Here is a 17,743-nt window from a genome sequence, read left to right as displayed (position 1 = left end):
AAGAGTACTCTGTATTTTTTCGAAGAAACCACATAATTGATGCTATTTTGGGTGTTTTCATGGCCATTGAGTTGACTCAGCTATGGCCGAGTTAGACTTGGTTTCCGTTCGAACGCGTTCGAACGATTTAACCCTTACGTTCGAACCATATATTAAGCGTTCGAACGGTTTTCAGTTTCTGTTCGACCATATATTATATTCGTTCGAACGCTTTATATTAAATTTGAACCATTTTGTTTATATTAGATTATTAAATTTTTTTCATCATTTTATTGAATTGTTCTATCAATTAATTTATTAAAGTATATACTTTTGTAAATCTTTTCGTCGTAATTAGATTTTATCACTAATGTTGACTATATATTTTATTTTTAAAATTTCAGGTTCATAATAATGTCTTATCGGGATCGTAAACGTGGTAGATCAAGAGAACCTTCCATCCAAACAGTTCGAGAGTGAACTGTTTTACTTTAGAGACAAGTAAAACTGTCTGATTTTGTAGCTCTTATATAGGAGGGTCATTACCTCCCATCAATATTCAATGATCGTGGTTGGGCACCAATCTTGGATCAGTGAGAAGAAGGAATGGAGCTCGTTTCCTTCATTGAAATCGTTACTGAGTTCTATAAAAAGCTCGGTGCTGCCAGCCCAGACGATGGAAGCATACAGGATCTGTGTCCGAGGAGCTCCTGTTATATTTTTAGCGGACGGACTCGCTGCATATCTAGATATTCCTAAGCTTCTTGATGCCTATCCAAACCTGCTGCCTAGAGAATCTGATCCTTCAGGTGATGCAGCTATGTCTCAGGATGAGAGACCAGATTACACAGATGAGATCGATACACTTGCTGATCATGAGGTCAGAGACTTGATTGTTGGTCCAGATGCTCCAGTGTACGATGTGACGAAGAGTATTAGGCAGGCAGATTTATCTTCTTTCTTTAAGATCATGAATTTGATCATTGCCAACAATATTGACCCACAACAGCACAAGACCGAGGTCGGCATGGATCGAGCGAGATTTATGATACGGGTCGCTTGTGGTATCCCGATCGACCTCGTTGGTTACATATTTGAGAGGATCCGATCAGAGGCACGGTTCATTACGACAAATATACTGCCATTTGGAATTCTCATCACTCGATTTTTGCTACATGCCGGGGTCGTGTCCTAACATTCTGAGTGTTCCCGATTTCCGATAGCACCGATCAACAGCACCACCCTGTCACAGAGCACGGGACACTCGAGATTTCGTTTTCGTGGGGCTGTTCCTGACAGGGCTGAGATTCAGAGAGATGCACAGCCGGGAGATACTGGAGTATCGGCTGGTGAGACATCTACACAGGCTAAGGCATCACGCACATCTATTCGCGAGGAGATGGCTGACATATTGCTTGCAGAGATCGGCGTACACACATCAGCAGTGATTAATGCAGTGCATACTGCCATGTCTGAGTTGCGTATAGAGATTATGGCTACCGTCTCTGGGTTATGTACGGTTAATGAGTTACGTATAGCGATTAATGTCAATAATGCAACTCAGGTCACGCTCAGTACTTGGCTGACACAGGTAGAGACAAAATTAGCTGCAGTCGAGGATGTGTGTAGAGACCTCGCATCACAGTAGTTTCTATTTTTTATTTATATTTTCTTTTGTTATAGTTATGAACAATATATATGGTGTTTTGATAATTTGCTTTATTTATAAATTAAATATAAAGTCTTTTCTAGAGTAATTATTGATTTATATTATGTGGTGTATGGTTGATAATATTTATTTAACTAAAAATCTTATTTAACATAAAAGAAATCATTAAAATATTTTTAAATTAATTACATAAAATTAATTAATGAATTTGTATATATGATATATATTTTTTATATTTTGAGTTTCATACCGAGATTAATATTATACCTTCGAATGTATAAATGTGGTGCTTGAATATGTTCTAACTAAATATATTCCGTTCGAACGGTTTAAAAACCTTCCAGCCAGGATTTGCCACCAAATATTTTCCGTTCGAACACAACAAATAATCGTTCGAACATTTGTGAACTTTCCCCGCCATAATAAATTAATTCTCCACCAAATTTTACTGTTCGAACGGGAAAAAGTTTTTGAGACGATTTAATTCGTCACAGAAAATTCTGTTTGAACGGTTATTGTAACGTTCGAACGATTTTGTAAAGTCATCAATTTTTGGAACGAAATTTAAATTTCGTCCCAAGAAATGACTTTTAGGGACTTTTTTTTGTCCCTAAATAATTTCATCCCAAAATCTCAAATTTGTTATAGTGATAACTCAGGTGTTAACATGAGCTTTATTAACAAGCACATTTCGGACATGTGCTAATCCTGGTTTCATGAGTTTATTTGATAATAAACTCAATTCTCATAGAGAGTGGCCTCATTCCCACACTCACATAGGTGAGATCTGTCAAGAGTGCTCCTGTAAATCTAATACCCTATTCATAAAAACTACAGAATTTCATTAAAAGCTCTTTTTCAAAATCTCATCCCGCAAAACATTACATGATAAATGCACTCGCATAATAGGAATGAGAAATACAATAAATAGTGCATTTCTTACAACCATCATATGGTTCATTTTTTCCATTGAACCCGATTCTCAGGATCATCTCTGGTCCACAGGTTGGATATCCTCATACATGGCTCATGAATTTATAGGTTTTAATCACATTTCCCTCTATACATTTCAGACCATTTCTCTTGTCAAGGCCTTAGTCAGTGGATCTACAAGATTATCATAAGATTTAACGTAACCCACGTTAATAACATCAGTCAAATAAGATATCACGGTATTGTGTTTTCTTCTTATGGATCTGGATTTACAGTTATAATAATATTTTTGTACTCTACCAATTGTAGTAGTACTATCACAATGAATTAATATGAGTGGAACTGATTTTTCCCACAAATGAACTTCAAGCAATAAACCCCTTAACCAGTTTGCTTCCTCATTTGCTGAAGCTAAAGATATAAGCTCAACTTCCATGTTGAGTTAGCAATAATTGTTTAGCTTTTAGACTTCCAGCATATAGCACAGCGACCCAAAGTAAAAACATAACCAATAGTGGAGAGAGAATCACCTGACAAAGTGTTCCAATCGGTGTCACTAAAGCCCTCAAGTATAGCAAGATACTTTTTATAAAATAAGCCATGATTTTTTATACTAGATAAATATTTTATTATCCGATCAATTGCACACCAATGATCTCTTCCTGGATTACTAGTAAACCTACTTCATACGCAATGTCAGGTTTAGTACAATTCGTCGCGTAACGTAAACTTACAATCATGCTAGCATATTCCTTTTGATTAATCACATCATCATCATTTTCACAGAAAATTTGAAATGAACACTAGGATCAAAAGGAGTAACAACATGCTTGCATCCAACATAATTATATTTCTTTAATAATTTTTTTACGTAATGCGATTGATCAAGAAAAATACCATCACATGTTTTGGTGATTTTTATACCCAAAATAAAATTAGTCTCACCAAGATCTTTCATATCAAAATGATTTCTAAGCATATTTTTGGTTTCACCAATAACATGCAAATTAAAACCAAATATAAGCAAATCATCCACATAAAGGCTAATAATAACATGTGATTTACCCCAAGATTTATAATAGATACATTTATCACACTCATTTGACTTTTAGTCATTCTCAATCATGCAAGAATCAAACTTTTCATGCCATTGTTTAGGAGCTTGTGTTAACCCATATAGAGATTTTATCAACTAACACACTTTGCTTTCTTGGTCAAGCTCTACAAAACCTTCGGGTTGGTCTATAGAAATTTCCTCATTTAGATCTTCATTCAAAAATGTTATTTTAACATCCATTTGATGAATGTTTAAATCATAAATTGTAGTAATTGCAATTAAAAATCTGATGGAAATTATTCTAGTAATTGGAGAAAAAATATCGAAAAAATCAAGATCAACTTTTTGTTTAAAATCTTTTGTAACAAACCCACCCTTGAATTTTTCTGTTCCATCAGGTTTAAACTTCCTTTTAAGGACCCATTTACATCATATGATTTTACAACCCGGTGGTAATTCAACTAATTTCTAAGTTTTATCAGAAATTGGTGAATCCATCTCATCAGTCACAACCTCTTTCCAAAATACAGCATCAGGTGACTCTAAAACTTCTTGTAAAGTATATTGAGTTTCCTCGATATTACAAATGTAATAGTCATAGCCAAAATCATTTTTAGCTCTCGCTCTTTTACTCCTTAGTTCGAAGTTTTCTTGATTGTGTGAAGGAGTAGAAGAACTTGGTTCATAATAAGTATTTTGTCTAGATTCTTGATCCCCACTATTTTATTATTTAAAATGAAATTTTTCTTCATGAAAAAATGCATCACCCGAGTAAAAAATCACATTATTTTCAATGTCAAAAAATTTATAGGATGTACTATGTATCGCATATCCAAGAAAAACACAAGTGGTAGTTTTTACATCCAATTTGGGTCTTTTGGGATCTGTTATCCTTACAAAGGCTAGACAGTCCAAACTTTAAAATATTTCAAATTTTGCTTATACCCTTTCCACAACTCAAAAGGTGTAAATAATTTTTATAATGCACCCTATTTAACACATGACAAACAGTCAAAATTACTTCACCCAAAAAACTTAGGGGAGCACTTGAATCTATAAGTATAACATTCATCAATTCAATCAAATTTTTATTTTCCCTTTCAACCACACAATTAGATGCAGGTGAATATGGTGGAGTAGTTTCATGGATTATTCCCAAGGATTGAAGAAAACTGTTGAATTCATTTGAAACATACTCTCGGCTTCTATCACTTCTAAATCTTTTGATCTTTACCAATTGGTTTTCAACTTCGTGAAGGAAATCTTTAAATTTTTCAAAAGTATCACTTTTATTTTTTAATAAATAAACATAAGTATATTTTGAAAAATCACCAATAAAAGTGATAAAATATCTATTTCCTCCACAAGTTAAAATTTTTTCAAATTCACAAAGATCAGTGTGAATTAAATCTAATAAATCGGTATTTCTTTCAACACTTTTATGAGGCCTTTTTGTAATTTTTGCTTGACTACAAATTTTACTTTTTTGAAGATCTTTTGTCAATCTGGGAATTAATCCTTCATGAATGCAATGTATCTTCCATTCATATGGCATAAATGAGCATGTCAAAAATTCAAAGAATAAAGCATATAAACAGAACCATTCAATACTTTATTCTCAACATTCAACTTAAACATTCCATCACAAGCATACCCCTTGCCCACAAATATTCCCTTTTTAGTGATTACATATTGATAAGATTTCATAGTCTGGTTGAAGCCAGCCGTGTTAAGATTTCATAGTGATTACATATTGTCAAGATTTCATAGACGGTGTGTAAAGCACATCTTCAAAAGTAAGTACACATCCAAAGGTAAAATTCAACTCAACCTCACCACTCCCAAGAACCTTGGTTTTACTTGAGTTACCAAGTATTATTGATTTCTCTTCATCAAAAGGAGTATATTTCTTAAACCAATCCTTATCATAGCAAACATGCCTATTGGCATCGGAGTCTGCCCACAACCTTTTAACATACTGGATCATGTTTATATTTGTAATCATTGCTATAAGAGCCTCCACACTTATATTAGCTTGAGGAACATTTTCCTGCTTCCAAAATTTACAAATTCGAGCAAAATGCCCACTTTTTTTAAAGAAAAAACAAGTTTGATGTTGTGAAGGAGGTCCTTGGTTCTTATTCGTTTGACTTAGATTACTCTTGTTGTGAGATTTGCTAAATTTTTTGAAATTTTTTTTCTAATGTTTCAAATGACTATTTTTAGAATTCTGACCTTTGGGCAAGCTACTATTTTCAAAAATTAAATTTACCTTCGTTGTGGTATGCTCATTACCACTTTGTATCATCAAAGCATCTTAGTTTCTAGCTTCCTCCTCCACACGAATCTATGTGATCAAAGTCTCCAAGGATGTCTCATTTTTCTTGTGGTGCATTGATTTTTGGAATTCCCTCCATGATAGTGGTAGCTTTTCAATGATGCCACAAACGACCAAGTTCTCTCCAATTTTGATGCCTTCAAATCTAACCTCTGCCACTATCATTTGGAAATCTCACACTTGCTCTACAACGGACTTGCCATCTACCATCTGATATCGGAAGAAGAGGCTAATTGTGTACTTATTTGCACCCGCCTCTTCGGTATCATATTTACTCTGTAAAACTTTCCAAATTTTCTTTACAGTGGAGTAAGTAGTATTGTAATAATTATAGAAATGATCCGCAAGACAATTCAAAAGATAGCACCGGCATTTATACTCATCATTTGTATATTTTACTACCTTCTCTTGATGAGTTTTATATTTCTCTTCGGTCATATCTTAGGTGGAGGTCTTGTTTGGATTCTTCTCCGTGAGCACATAGGAGACATTGAGTAGGCTAAGATAAAAGAGCACTTTGCACTTCCACCACTTGAAATGGGCTCTCTTGAAGTGGAATGACTAGTTGAGATCTCCAACACTGTCATTGGATTTTTCAACTGTAGAGTCCATTTAAGTCTCCTTAAAATTGTTTGTAAAAAATCACAATAACAAAAGAAATTACAATAAACTAAAATAGGAAATTAAAAAAAGAGAAGCTTAAACTAATGCATGGAAATCTCGCTTACTTTAAGGAGATTCAAATTCTCTACGGTAGATAATGTTTAAACACCGGTGCAGCAAACCTTGTCTTGACTTTACAACAACCCAACAATTTATCATACGACTTGAACTAACCTTGTACAAGTAGTTGAGCTTAAAATTCCGAAAAGAAAAAGAAAAAGAAACATCCCTCGTTTACTTGGATTTACTTGGAATTTCTTGAATATCACACAAAAACTAGCAGATGAATTAGTATGAATTTTTTATGCACTCCGTTTGGCTGACCAAAGGACCTATTTATAGGCTGATAGAACTTGCTGATAATTACAGAGTGCAATGGTAATTTATTCATGAATAACCGAAGAATTAAAATCTGCATAAGTTAAGCAATAGTAATCTGAAACGGCTAAACCTTAAAAAAAACCTGTCAAAAATCATAATGAGTCAAAAAGTTTGGAGATGCAATGATGGGTTTCTAAAGTTAGATCTATTTTTCCGTCAGTAAACAGCAGGATAACGTATATTATTGAGTTAAATGCAATGCATTCCTACTGAATGACATAGTACAGCACTAAATCAATCAATTTTATTACAAACAACTCGAACAGCTTTCAAGCCATAATTACAAAACATATTAATTCTAGAAAATCTGAAACGGCATGCAATTCAAATAAAACTCCATATTAATGCTTTAACCCAAACGGTGCAAGTTAAAACAATAATCGTTACAAAATAATTTTTTATTAAAATATAACAACAGTTTATTTATTTCTTGTTTATTTTTTACTTTTCTGTCTTCTTTTTCACAATATTATATTGGCCGGACACCGGTAAGGGAAAAATGCAGTTGAATGAGTTAGTTTATATGCCAATGGAGTAGAAAATTACAAGAGGGAGACACCCATTTAGATTGATTTATGTTGGGACCCCAGGTAAGCCAATACTGTCCTTTCATTGTCAACTTTTCAAGACTTGAAAATCTGGGTCGGATGCCAAATCTCTGATGGAAGATGATCAGAGTCCATTTGATGCATTTGTCTCGTGGAATCCCACCAATGACAACCAACAAAGCCATTTCATTCGTGGTCCAAAACCCATTATAAAAAATACCTTTTTATCTATATAAGAAACAGATCATTCTGTGAATCATGGGAGGAAATAACTAAAATCTTCTTGCTAAGGTCGGCCTATCATGTTGCTTCTAAGGAACGTTAAGAAAGATGCTGATAGTAGCGTCGATCGATCGCTAGAGCTATATGTGGGTCTGTGGTCGATGTTTGATTGGTCACAGATCAATACCTGGATCAATGGTAACTAATAGCCTTGGATGGGTATCTCAATTTAAAGAATCAGGAAGATAAATTAGCACTATACAAGTTAACAATAGCATTGATTAAATGTAACTCGAGTTTAATGATGCTTAAAAGTTTTAAGCTTTGCAATATTGGTCATGGCATGTTCAGTTGCAGCGTCACATCTGGACTTGTTATAATCCGCTATCGATTGCTGTAAGTTTGCAACTGAATGTGGTCATCTGGAATGCAACTTTCCAACTTTATTTGTTTATGCTTTTTGCATAGATTATAATTTTTCCAACAAATGGCATAAACAAACTGTTGGGATAAACCGGTTATCAAAGACTAAATTTGAAGTATCGCAGCGGAAATAAATAAAAGAAAATAATGACAATCACACACAGAACATCAAGATTTAAGTGGTTCGGCTCAATGTGAGCCTACATCCACTGGTAGGGTCGATCTCAATGAATTCACTATTAACAAAGATGGAGTACAAGAAATAAATCACAAATTCTTTACAAAGAATTATCCTCTCAAGAATCTTTCTCTCTCTCTCTTCTCTCATACAACAGTTGCCTCACTCTCAAAAATGAAAACTGAGTTCAATTACAAAATGCTATTTTCTATATACTAAAACGACACTACACTAGATTTCGAACATTCGCTCGAGTGGACATTAGGGTTTGGCATCCCGCTCTAGCTGATTGATGAGCGGATGTCAAGTGAACTCTCGGATTGCACCCTGCTCGAGATGATTGTCGAGTTGGAGTCGAGCGAACTCTTGGGTTGCATGATCTAGACATCCCGCTCGAGCTGACTATCGAGCAGGAGTTGAGCAAATTCTCGGGTTGGGGCTTCACTCGAGCTGCAGAGACACCACTCGAGTGACCAGACTGCATAAACGCTTTTTCAACTAGATTCAAGCTTCCTCTCTACCCATACTTCGTTTAATTGTTGCCAATTTAAGACTGGCAGAGAAAAGAGACAGATATTAATACACTTATGTGTTCCTGTTGGGTTCCTTGAATTGCTTTGACCAAAGAGTAAGCGAATTGGTTGGCATGTGGGGTCTCCCTCGCATTAATACTCTAGGTGAATCACTGTGAGAAGAGTGGCTGGTTTGGATATATAAATAAGCAAGGACGTATTCATTAAGAATGGGAGAGAGAGGAACAAGACCACCTCCATCTCGGTATTATTATTAAGGATGAGGTGCATGTGATATAACTTTTACCCTTTTTCAATCCACATCTTGAAAGCACGTTCCAGGATCAAATGGGCCTACCCCCAATTGCTTTCCTAACAGTGAAAACCCCCATTAGAAAAAGGAAAAGGAAAAGGAAGCAGGCAAAGGAGAAAGCAAAAGGCTGGAAAGAAAAGCACACAACATATAGAAATAAGAACAAGGACATGGAAGAGGTGATGATGATGATGATCAGTAGCCCCGAAAATCCCAGAAACGAAACCATTTCTCATTCTGCTGAACCCATTACCGCCTCCACTTGCCCCAGGTGGAAACTGTACGATAATCCATTTTATTATCCTCAGCATCATCCACAGCCACACCAACATCAACAATGCCAGAGTAACAAGCACTGTCATCCCCTACGCCTTCCTCGCTCTACTCGTAAGATTGCTGCTTCTTTCTGGGATTTAACCTTCTTCACTCCCATGATGCAGTCCGAACTTGAGTTTGCACAGGCCCAGATCATCGAGCTGAAGGCCGAGCTCGAATATGAACGCAAGACACGTAAGAAGGCAGAGTCGATGAATAAGAGGCTGGCCAAAGAGCTTGCTCAGGAGAGAAGAGGAAGAGAAGCAATGGAGAAGGTGTGTGAAGAGCTTGCAAAAGAAATATCATCTGATAAAGTGGAGATCAACATGATGAAGAGAGAGATGGAAGAAGAAAGAAAGATGCTAAGGATGGCTGAGGTGTTGAGGGAAGAGAGAGTTCAGATGAAGCTCACTGAGGCAAAGTTTCTCTTCGAAGAGAAGCTTTCAGAATTGGAGCGTACATGGATACAAATTGAGAGCTCACCTCCCAAGTTAAAGGAAAAGAATCAAGAAGATAATCCACCAGGAACCACCACTGCTTCTGATTCTGTTGCTAGTTTTTCAGGAAAGTCCAAACAGTTGTTCTTAGGTGAGAAGACAGCCTGCAATGATAATAGTGGTATTGATTCAGCAGGTTTGGAGTTAAGTGAGAAGTTAGATTATTATGATAATAATGCTATCGATTCAAGGGAGTCTACAAGGCTTGTTTTGGGAGAGAAATCATGTGACTATAACAGTAATGGCGTTTCACTAATGACAATTCAGAGAAAAGCCTCTCCAGAACCTGAGAATCCTCATATAAAGCGAGGGATCAAAGGGTTTGTTGAATTTCCACGAGTTGTTCGAGCAATGGGATCCAAAAGTAGGCATTGGGGCACAAAGCTGGAGTGTCAAAAGTCTCAACTAAGGATTCTGCTCAAACAAAGGAGTCCCATTCGATCTAACAATCTTATCTTGGGTTGAAGATCAGATGAATCTGCCTTGTTCTCACCTCTCTGTCTTGATTAATTTTGTTTGTTTCTAGTCTGTAATAGTTACTTGTTATTTGTTTTATACGTTTTTGCAATAGGACCAGCATCTAGTACCCCGATTTTATTGGTTTGAAAAAAATGCAGAGAATGAAGTAACATGTTTTGAGTTTGGATGATTTGAAAGTTTGTTTGTGTTGTACAAAAGTACTTGTTCAAATGCTTGTGAATATTATTATAGTTTAAAATCAGTAGTGTTTCTTTTGTATCTGAGCAATGTTAGTACAAGATCATCTGTAAAAGATTCATTTTCTGAATTCTGATCTGAAGGGTATGGGTAGGGATCAAGTTTTTGGACCTAAAACCCGATTTTCTTTTTCCTTTTGCGTTGTGGTTGTTGTAATAGGATGTTTGATTGGGAAACCACCTCTCCTCATGTATCTCATTTCCACCTCTTAATGAAATATTTGCTTGCTTAGAATTTTTTTTTAAAAAATTTTTTTATAACTAATGTGGTTTGACAGTAGATGTTGTATTCACGTACCAAGTTGTAAGTAACATGACTCTCTCTAAGTCTCAAACGGAATTGGCAGTCGAGCGAGAGAGTTAACATGATATGACGCTAGATTTGTTGATTTTGTGAACAGGGTTTCTCCTTGTACCAAAGAAGATGAAAACTGAGCAAGTGGTATGGCATCTTGGGGATTAAGGTCAAGCAAAAGCTTAATCTAGTACATATGTGAAGGTCCAGAAGGGAACATGGTCTTGGTAAAGCCACAGTTAAGTCCTTAGAGATCTAGGTATCTTGGGTTTCCAATCACTGCTACCTTACAGAAACATTATTACCTTTGACTTTAATATCTCAGTAGAGGAGTCAAGTTAATTATACCATGCACGTTTCTCATCAGACGAGATTGGAAAGCAAAAGAGCTATAAAATGGAGACTGAATTAAGGGGATATGAACCCCAAAAGTAGGGCTGCTTTTCCACAAAGATGCCAGGGTATCATGGCATCATAGCTTTCACTAGGGTTGATTGTGTTTAAAACTTTGTTAAGTTCAGGGCATTTTATCATCAAATCCCTTAACTTTTCTTGCTTTCCAGCGCCATTAAATTGTATAATGAATCATGGCAAATTAAACACTGAAGAATCTTCTTCTTTCTGCAGAACTCTAAAGATAGAGCATCGACAGATCACTTGAATAATACTTTTTTGACTCTCTTAGGTTTTGTGAAGTGTAATTTTGTTTTAAAAAAAGGGCTGTTAAGACATTAAATGATTTATATTTCCAGAATATTTCAATGCATCTTTCCCTTACCATCATCTATTGGTACAATGCGTATAGCGTCAAACGCTTTATGGTGTAGTGGCGAGTGATGGCCACGCGCGTGTGATCAGCATCACGCGCCATGATTTTCGCCGCGATTCCGTTTCGTCCCAATATATCGATAATTGTGGGGTTGTGGGGTGGAGCGTGTGTAGGCAATCGGTCGCTAGAATGTTGTAGGTCTGACCAAAACAATTTTAAGCACTTGCAAATAAAACTCGTCAATTTGAATCTCGCCGCTAATACAACAATGTATCCATTAAAATATCAATGCAATCAGGGAACATTCTCTGATCTTATCAAGCTAGCAACCACCATTATTGTATCTTACAATCAAGAGGGCTTGCGTAGGTTAGGGTACTTACTATTTATATTTTTTAATTTTTCAATCGAATATATATGATTGGAATACAACTAGATAATAACTAAAAGTGTAGCTACTATTTATACAACCGCAGCGGCAATATCAAGCTTGTGCCATTCAATCAATGAAATCCCAATATATATTACAATTGCAAAAGTAGTAATCTTCTTCTTCTTTTTTTTTTTTTTTTTTTTTTTTTAAGGAATAGTGGGTCCAAATCGTATTTATTGGTACTACCTCAAAGAGAAACCAATTATTAAAAGAAGCCAGCTAAATGTGCATGATGACAGCATCATGTACCCAGGGATCAAAACTCAGGAGGAACAACATCGTTTCCTTCCTCTACCAGCTTCATTGCACATTTAATTCTATCAGTGGCAAAGTAATTGTCCAGCTACCGTAGAAGTGTGGGATCTAGCTTGTTCACAATACAAAGAAAAATTAAGTTAATTTTAATATGTAAGTAAAAAATTATTCTATTCTCAATCTGGTATGTAGAGTACATTATTTATTGAATTTGTGGATTCTGATCTATTATTATATAAGTCTGATTTGATGACCCAACCCGACAAGAATTCATTAAGATTTTTTGATAGATTTTTAATGAGGCTTGCGCCATAGAGTGCAGGCTTGGGCCCAAGCCGAAGTTAGGGTTTGCATGATGGAGCGAAGGCTTGTGATTTGAGAATCACAAGAAAAGAGTTCACTCGACACTCGTTCAAGCAAACATCAGACATAGAATTCGCTCAAGTCATACTCGAGCAAATAACTCAGAAATCGTGAACTTTTTTTATAACCCTATATATATTATTATTAATAGTATGACCCTTTTTAGCATTTTAATTTTGTTCCATATTGTACAATGGCATTCCTCAAGATAATAAAATTTTCTGCAATTCCGTGGACGTAGGCACGTTGCCGAACCATGTAAATTTTGTATTGTGTTATTGATTATTTCTTGTTAGTTTGTACTTTGCTTTTACTTTTTTGTTATCATTTTCATAACACTATCTACATCACTTAAATAGTAAGATTTGATTTGTAAGATTTAAATTTAAAAATTTATATTTCAAATCAAATTATGTCATAGTGGTGTAGACAATAGCATTGCTTTATAAGAAAACTTTTTTTTTTTTAAAGGGCTTTATAAGAAAACTTATATACCATGTGAAGTACATTGTTATCACACGTTACATTATTAAATTATCAAAAGTTAATGTGTATATCCTGTTAAGATTATGTCATTTTAATTTTGATTAATACATTGCATCTTAATTAAGGGTGCACTTGTAATTTTGCAACGATGTACTTTATGAAAATTTTGTCATCTCGGGTGAATGAAAAGTGTAATTAATCTTGACATATAGTAAAAATTGGTAAGACGATTTTTAAAAGAAAGCTAATTATAGAAAGTGTAATGAGATCAATTAGGTAAATAGTGGGTCCAAATCTAGTTTTGGCGATTACAATCGAAAAAAAAATAAAATTAGAAGGCTTGAGAAATCAAAATGGGATTTTCAAAATGAGTTAAGAATTGATTGCTTGAATTAGTAATGAAGTATTTCAATATTAATAAAGATATAAAAAGCATAACAATTCTATTCAAGCATTTCAAATCATATTTAAAAATTATTATAAATATATATGAATCTTAGTTTATAAATAAAAAATACTCTAATCACAAAAATATTATATAAAATAATTTTACAAATTGATATAAATTAATGTGATCCGTTATATTATAGAATTATTTTTATTATTAATTAGTTTTTCGAGCGACATAATATGCCACGTGGTTAATGGAAAGTCTGCAATTCTGTTAAAAAAAATCTAAAAAACCCATTAAAAAGTTTTTAACAACAAAAAAATATTATTAAAAAATAAAAATACCCAAAATGAGTAAAAAGAAAAAAAAAAAATACTTCAAAATGGGAGCATCTTATTCATGGTTTTTGGTCCCCACACGGTCACGCCCTTACACGAAACCCAAGTGGGCCGGCAAATACGCAATCTGGTACTCAGTGGAGCAAACGGCGTTGGGTACCTAGACCGTCAGTCAGTAATACGATCCGTCAGTTTTACAAGGTGACACAGCCAATGAGGTTTCACTTCTCTGATAAAGTACCAATATTGACAAGTTTTGTACATCCGGATTGTTGTCACCGTTAGAGTTGACGTGAAGAAATCGTCAATTCCCTCTCCGCTGGGCGTACGGCTTTATTGCTTTTGTCTTCTTTTTCCATGAGGGGTGCGAATGTTGGAAGCTTGGGATGCAGAGGGGAAAGTAAGGTGGCACCGTCATACCATAACAAAAATATATTAGTTATCCAGAAGCTGTTGCGTTGGGAACATAAACATTTTCTAAACCTATGCAATTATGTTTAGTTTATTAGCTCGTAAAAGTTCCAAGCAGATATATATAAGATGGGATTAGATGAGAGATTCAAAAACTTGAACCGTTGCAGTTTGCACATGCTTGTGGGTTATAAAAGCCGTAGAGAGTGATATTTTGAGAGTTTTTAGGTTATTCTTTTCCATCTCGGGCTCGTGGAGGAAGGTTTATGCGAAAGTTGGGTTTTTGATCTTATGGCCGGGACAAGAAATGGCCTAGAGGGTTCATTAGAAGAAGCAACAGCAACTGGGTATGATGTTGGGTTGGGTTGGAGTAGTACGCAAACTGCTCATCCATTTCCTGGTAAGAAGAAGATGGTGATGGGGGCGCACCATGATAATGAGCCTTGTCATGATGCTCTGCTCAGCAATATTGCTGGTTTTAGTGGAGAAGGTGGTGGTGGTCCAATGTTCTGTAACACAAGTTATAACCAGGCTGCTTTTATAAGCGATACATACGATGCTGCTGTCGTTGCGGATGTTGGTTCTGGTGCTCGTAGTGCAGTGGTGCCTCGTAGTGCAGTGGTGCCAAAGTCTCCGAATCACTCCAACAATACTTTTACCTTCAGTTCTTCAGGTAAAGTCCTTTTCTTTCTTTCAATACCCGTTCAGGCTCTCAGTCATCACTTAAAAATTGTATGGTCTCCATATTCCTTCAACCAGTAAGGGATAGGAAATTTGACGGTTAAGATGTAAAGCAATGGTCTTTTTGTGGTTGGGTTGCAGGTGGAGGATTAATGGGAGCAGCTGAGAATGTGAGAGATCCTTATACAGCAGCTCAGTGGCAAAATCTTGAGAGAAAAACTATGCCTTACAAGTACATGATGATGGCCTCTGTCCCTGTTCCTCCACCGCTCCTCGTACCCATTCCCAGAAGTCCGTCAAATCTTGCTTACTCCCACTCCAATAGTAACAATTATCTCATAATCTTTGCTTTGACTTCCATAATACTTTTTTTAATTTGTTTCAATTTGTCAAATCTTAGTGAATTTGCACCTATAATACCTAAATTAATACTATGAAATGCAATTTTATTGCAATGGGGTTTTCTTTTTCTTGTTTCCTTCTGTCCAGTTGTAAATGGTGGTTCTCTGGAAATGGGTTGCTCTAACAACTCGGATCCAGAGCCATGGAGGTGCAGAAGAACCGATGGGAAGAAATGGCGGTGCTCCAGAAACGTAACGCCTGATCAAAAGTACTGCGAACGACACTGTCACAAAAGCCGTCCGCGTTCAAGAAAGCCTGTGGAATTACAAGCTCAGTTGAATAAAGACAACGACAAGAACAAGGACGCTTCCAAGCTTTATCAAAAGCCTCATTTTCTGAACCGGACAGATGATCACAAGTATCCATCTTCTCCTAGAACGATGGTCACTGCTACATCATGTGAACAATCCTGGTAGGTAGGTTAGGGTTTCATAAATGCTCTCTCTTTCTCCTCTGATCTAATTGGACCTAACCATTATTTGTTTATTCCAATATTCATTATATTACTCTTTTTTTATTATTATTATTGTTCTTATCCAATATCATCCATGAATTATGTGACATGGGTCGTTGGCTTTTGTCTTTTGTAAATAAATGCGTTTTGTTTGTTGACCCGTGAAGGAGTCTGGAGGGGTTCATGAATGCAGAAATGGTCTCCGTGGCTGGCTCGAACAAACAGTACCATTGGCAGCAAATGATGCAGACCAAAGTGGGATTAAACAAAGACGACACCACCATCTGTGATACATCTGTTGCTTATAGTCAAGGACTGCAAAATCAGGAGCGGCTAAATGACCAATATTGTAGCTTATCCTTTAGCCCCAAGTTGGCCTCTTTGGAAGAGTCTCTTAACCTCGGCCACACACAGGAGAAGAGCCATTTCAATAATGCGTGGTGCACAACAGAGAGAGATAATATTGGCCATGAAACTAACAAATGCTCTTCTTCAAACGAGAAGCTACAGCTTTCATCCCATACACTACTACCGGTTTATGGGGAAGATGAAACTAGGAATGCAATAAAAAATGCCCACATGGCTTTTGGAACTCTGGGTTCAGAACGAGAAAAGGAAGGAGACTTGAAATCCCAGTGGCTGAACTCATTTTCATGGATGAGTACTTCGACACCTGGAGGACCATTAGCAGAAGCCTTGTGCCTTGGGAATAGTACTTCTGCAAAGGCAGCGTCATCGTCTCATGGCTGCAGCAGTGGCACCACCAGCAGCAGCAGTAGAAGCTAGCTCTTGCGTAGGCGGTGGCCAAGGAGGAGTACTCGATTTAATAAACTGACAAGCAGCGCTCTATTACATCAGCAGATTGCATATTGCTTTAGCTTAATTAAGCTAACATATGTGACTTATAAGTCTCGATTTACATGCATGTTGTGATCGAATGTTGTCTTTAGAGCAGACCAACTTATATCTGTTGTCCCTTTAAAATTTCCTCTCCCTCCCACGTGGGTTTAACTAGTAGTATATGGCATGTATATGAGATTTCGAAGGGAGTGAGTGCGCGCCAATTAAATTCTTTTTCAATTAATTAGGTCGTTCGAAATAGATAAATATATATATAATCTGCATCACTGCAAAAATAAAACTTAGCTATCTATCGTGATAAATTTAAGCATTTACTTGTATCAATGTAATATTAGGCCGGGGATGCCTCGCACGTGAACAACCCTTCGATCAGTACTCCAATGGACCCACTACATCAAAGGCGCAAGCATATGTATTTCTTGTAGGGGAAATCTGTTAATTCAGAGCTGCTGATGGGTCATAGAGGGTTCAATATTGGTAACCCAGCTGATCCAAGCCCACCCAGGGGCAACGAATTGTCCGACCTTCTACTAGGCCCTTAGCAAGTAATCACATTTTCAGTTGTATGGCAACAATTCCCAACGCAGTTATAACCCAAACTCAAATCAAAGTAGAAAAATATTATTTTGTCTATTCTATTTGTTTTCTCATTTTGACACTTCATATATTTTAATTTTTTTTTACTTTATAATTAAGGAAGTGACTATTAGTGTACTGGTATTTTTTTTTATATATTTTTAAAAAATGTTTTAAAATGGTAAAAATAATATAAATAACAAAAATGAAAAAAATAAAAAGAAAATTTTGAACTAACGGTAAGATGGAGCGGTACACTTTTGAGTGGCAAAATAGCACCGCTC

General features: G+C 36.0%; 2 protein-coding genes across 3 annotated transcripts; both read left to right on the top strand.

The window, feature by feature from the left end:
- The first annotated feature begins 9,133 nt into the window (after nt 1-9,133).
- On the top strand, nt 9,134-10,768 carry LOC121268819 (protein BRANCHLESS TRICHOME). Its single transcript, XM_041173086.1, has one exon. It carries the CDS (start codon nt 9,252-9,254, stop codon nt 10,491-10,493), a length of 1,242 nt encoding a protein of 413 aa, XP_041029020.1. The 5' UTR covers nt 9,134-9,251; the 3' UTR covers nt 10,494-10,768.
- A 3,678-nt stretch (nt 10,769-14,446) lies between these two features.
- On the top strand, nt 14,447-16,986 carry LOC121235833 (growth-regulating factor 8-like). Of its 2 annotated transcripts, none has more exons than XM_041132256.1 (4): nt 14,447-15,158; nt 15,308-15,490; nt 15,659-15,980; nt 16,190-16,986. In XM_041132256.1, exons 1-4 carry the CDS (start codon nt 14,777-14,779, stop codon nt 16,806-16,808), a joined length of 1,506 nt encoding a protein of 501 aa, XP_040988190.1. In that variant the 5' UTR covers nt 14,447-14,776; the 3' UTR covers nt 16,809-16,986. The 2 variants fall into 2 exon arrangements, with proteins under 2 accessions (XP_040988190.1, XP_040988189.1); XM_041132255.1 differs by having other exon boundaries at nt 15,656-15,980.
- Nucleotides 16,987-17,743: the final 757 nt, after the last annotated feature.

Source organism: Juglans microcarpa x Juglans regia, chromosome 6D (genome assembly GCF_004785595.1).
Source record: "Juglans microcarpa x Juglans regia isolate MS1-56 chromosome 6D, Jm3101_v1.0, whole genome shotgun sequence".
NCBI classification, from domain to species: domain Eukaryota; kingdom Viridiplantae; phylum Streptophyta; class Magnoliopsida; order Fagales; family Juglandaceae; genus Juglans; species Juglans microcarpa x Juglans regia.
Note: the sequence above shows the minus strand (reverse complement) of the source record. Positions and strands in the feature narration are given on the sequence as shown.

What these genes read in the sequence shown, in the direction of transcription:
- LOC121235833 (XM_041132255.1), top strand. Translation starts at nt 14,777, where the DNA reads ATGGCCGGGACAAGAAATGGCCTAGAGGGTTCATTAGAAGAAGCAACA. An exon ending in TTTTACCTTCAGTTCTTCAG is followed by an intron (nt 15,159 to 15,307) that starts GTAAAGTCCTTT and finishes GTTGGGTTGCAG; the next exon opens with GTGGAGGATTAATGGGAGCA. An exon ending in ACATCATGTGAACAATCCTG is followed by an intron (nt 15,981 to 16,189) that starts GTAGGTAGGTTA and finishes TGACCCGTGAAG; the next exon opens with GAGTCTGGAGGGGTTCATGA.
- LOC121268819 (XM_041173086.1), top strand. Translation starts at nt 9,252, where the DNA reads ATGGGCCTACCCCCAATTGCTTTCCTAACAGTGAAAACCCCCATTAGA.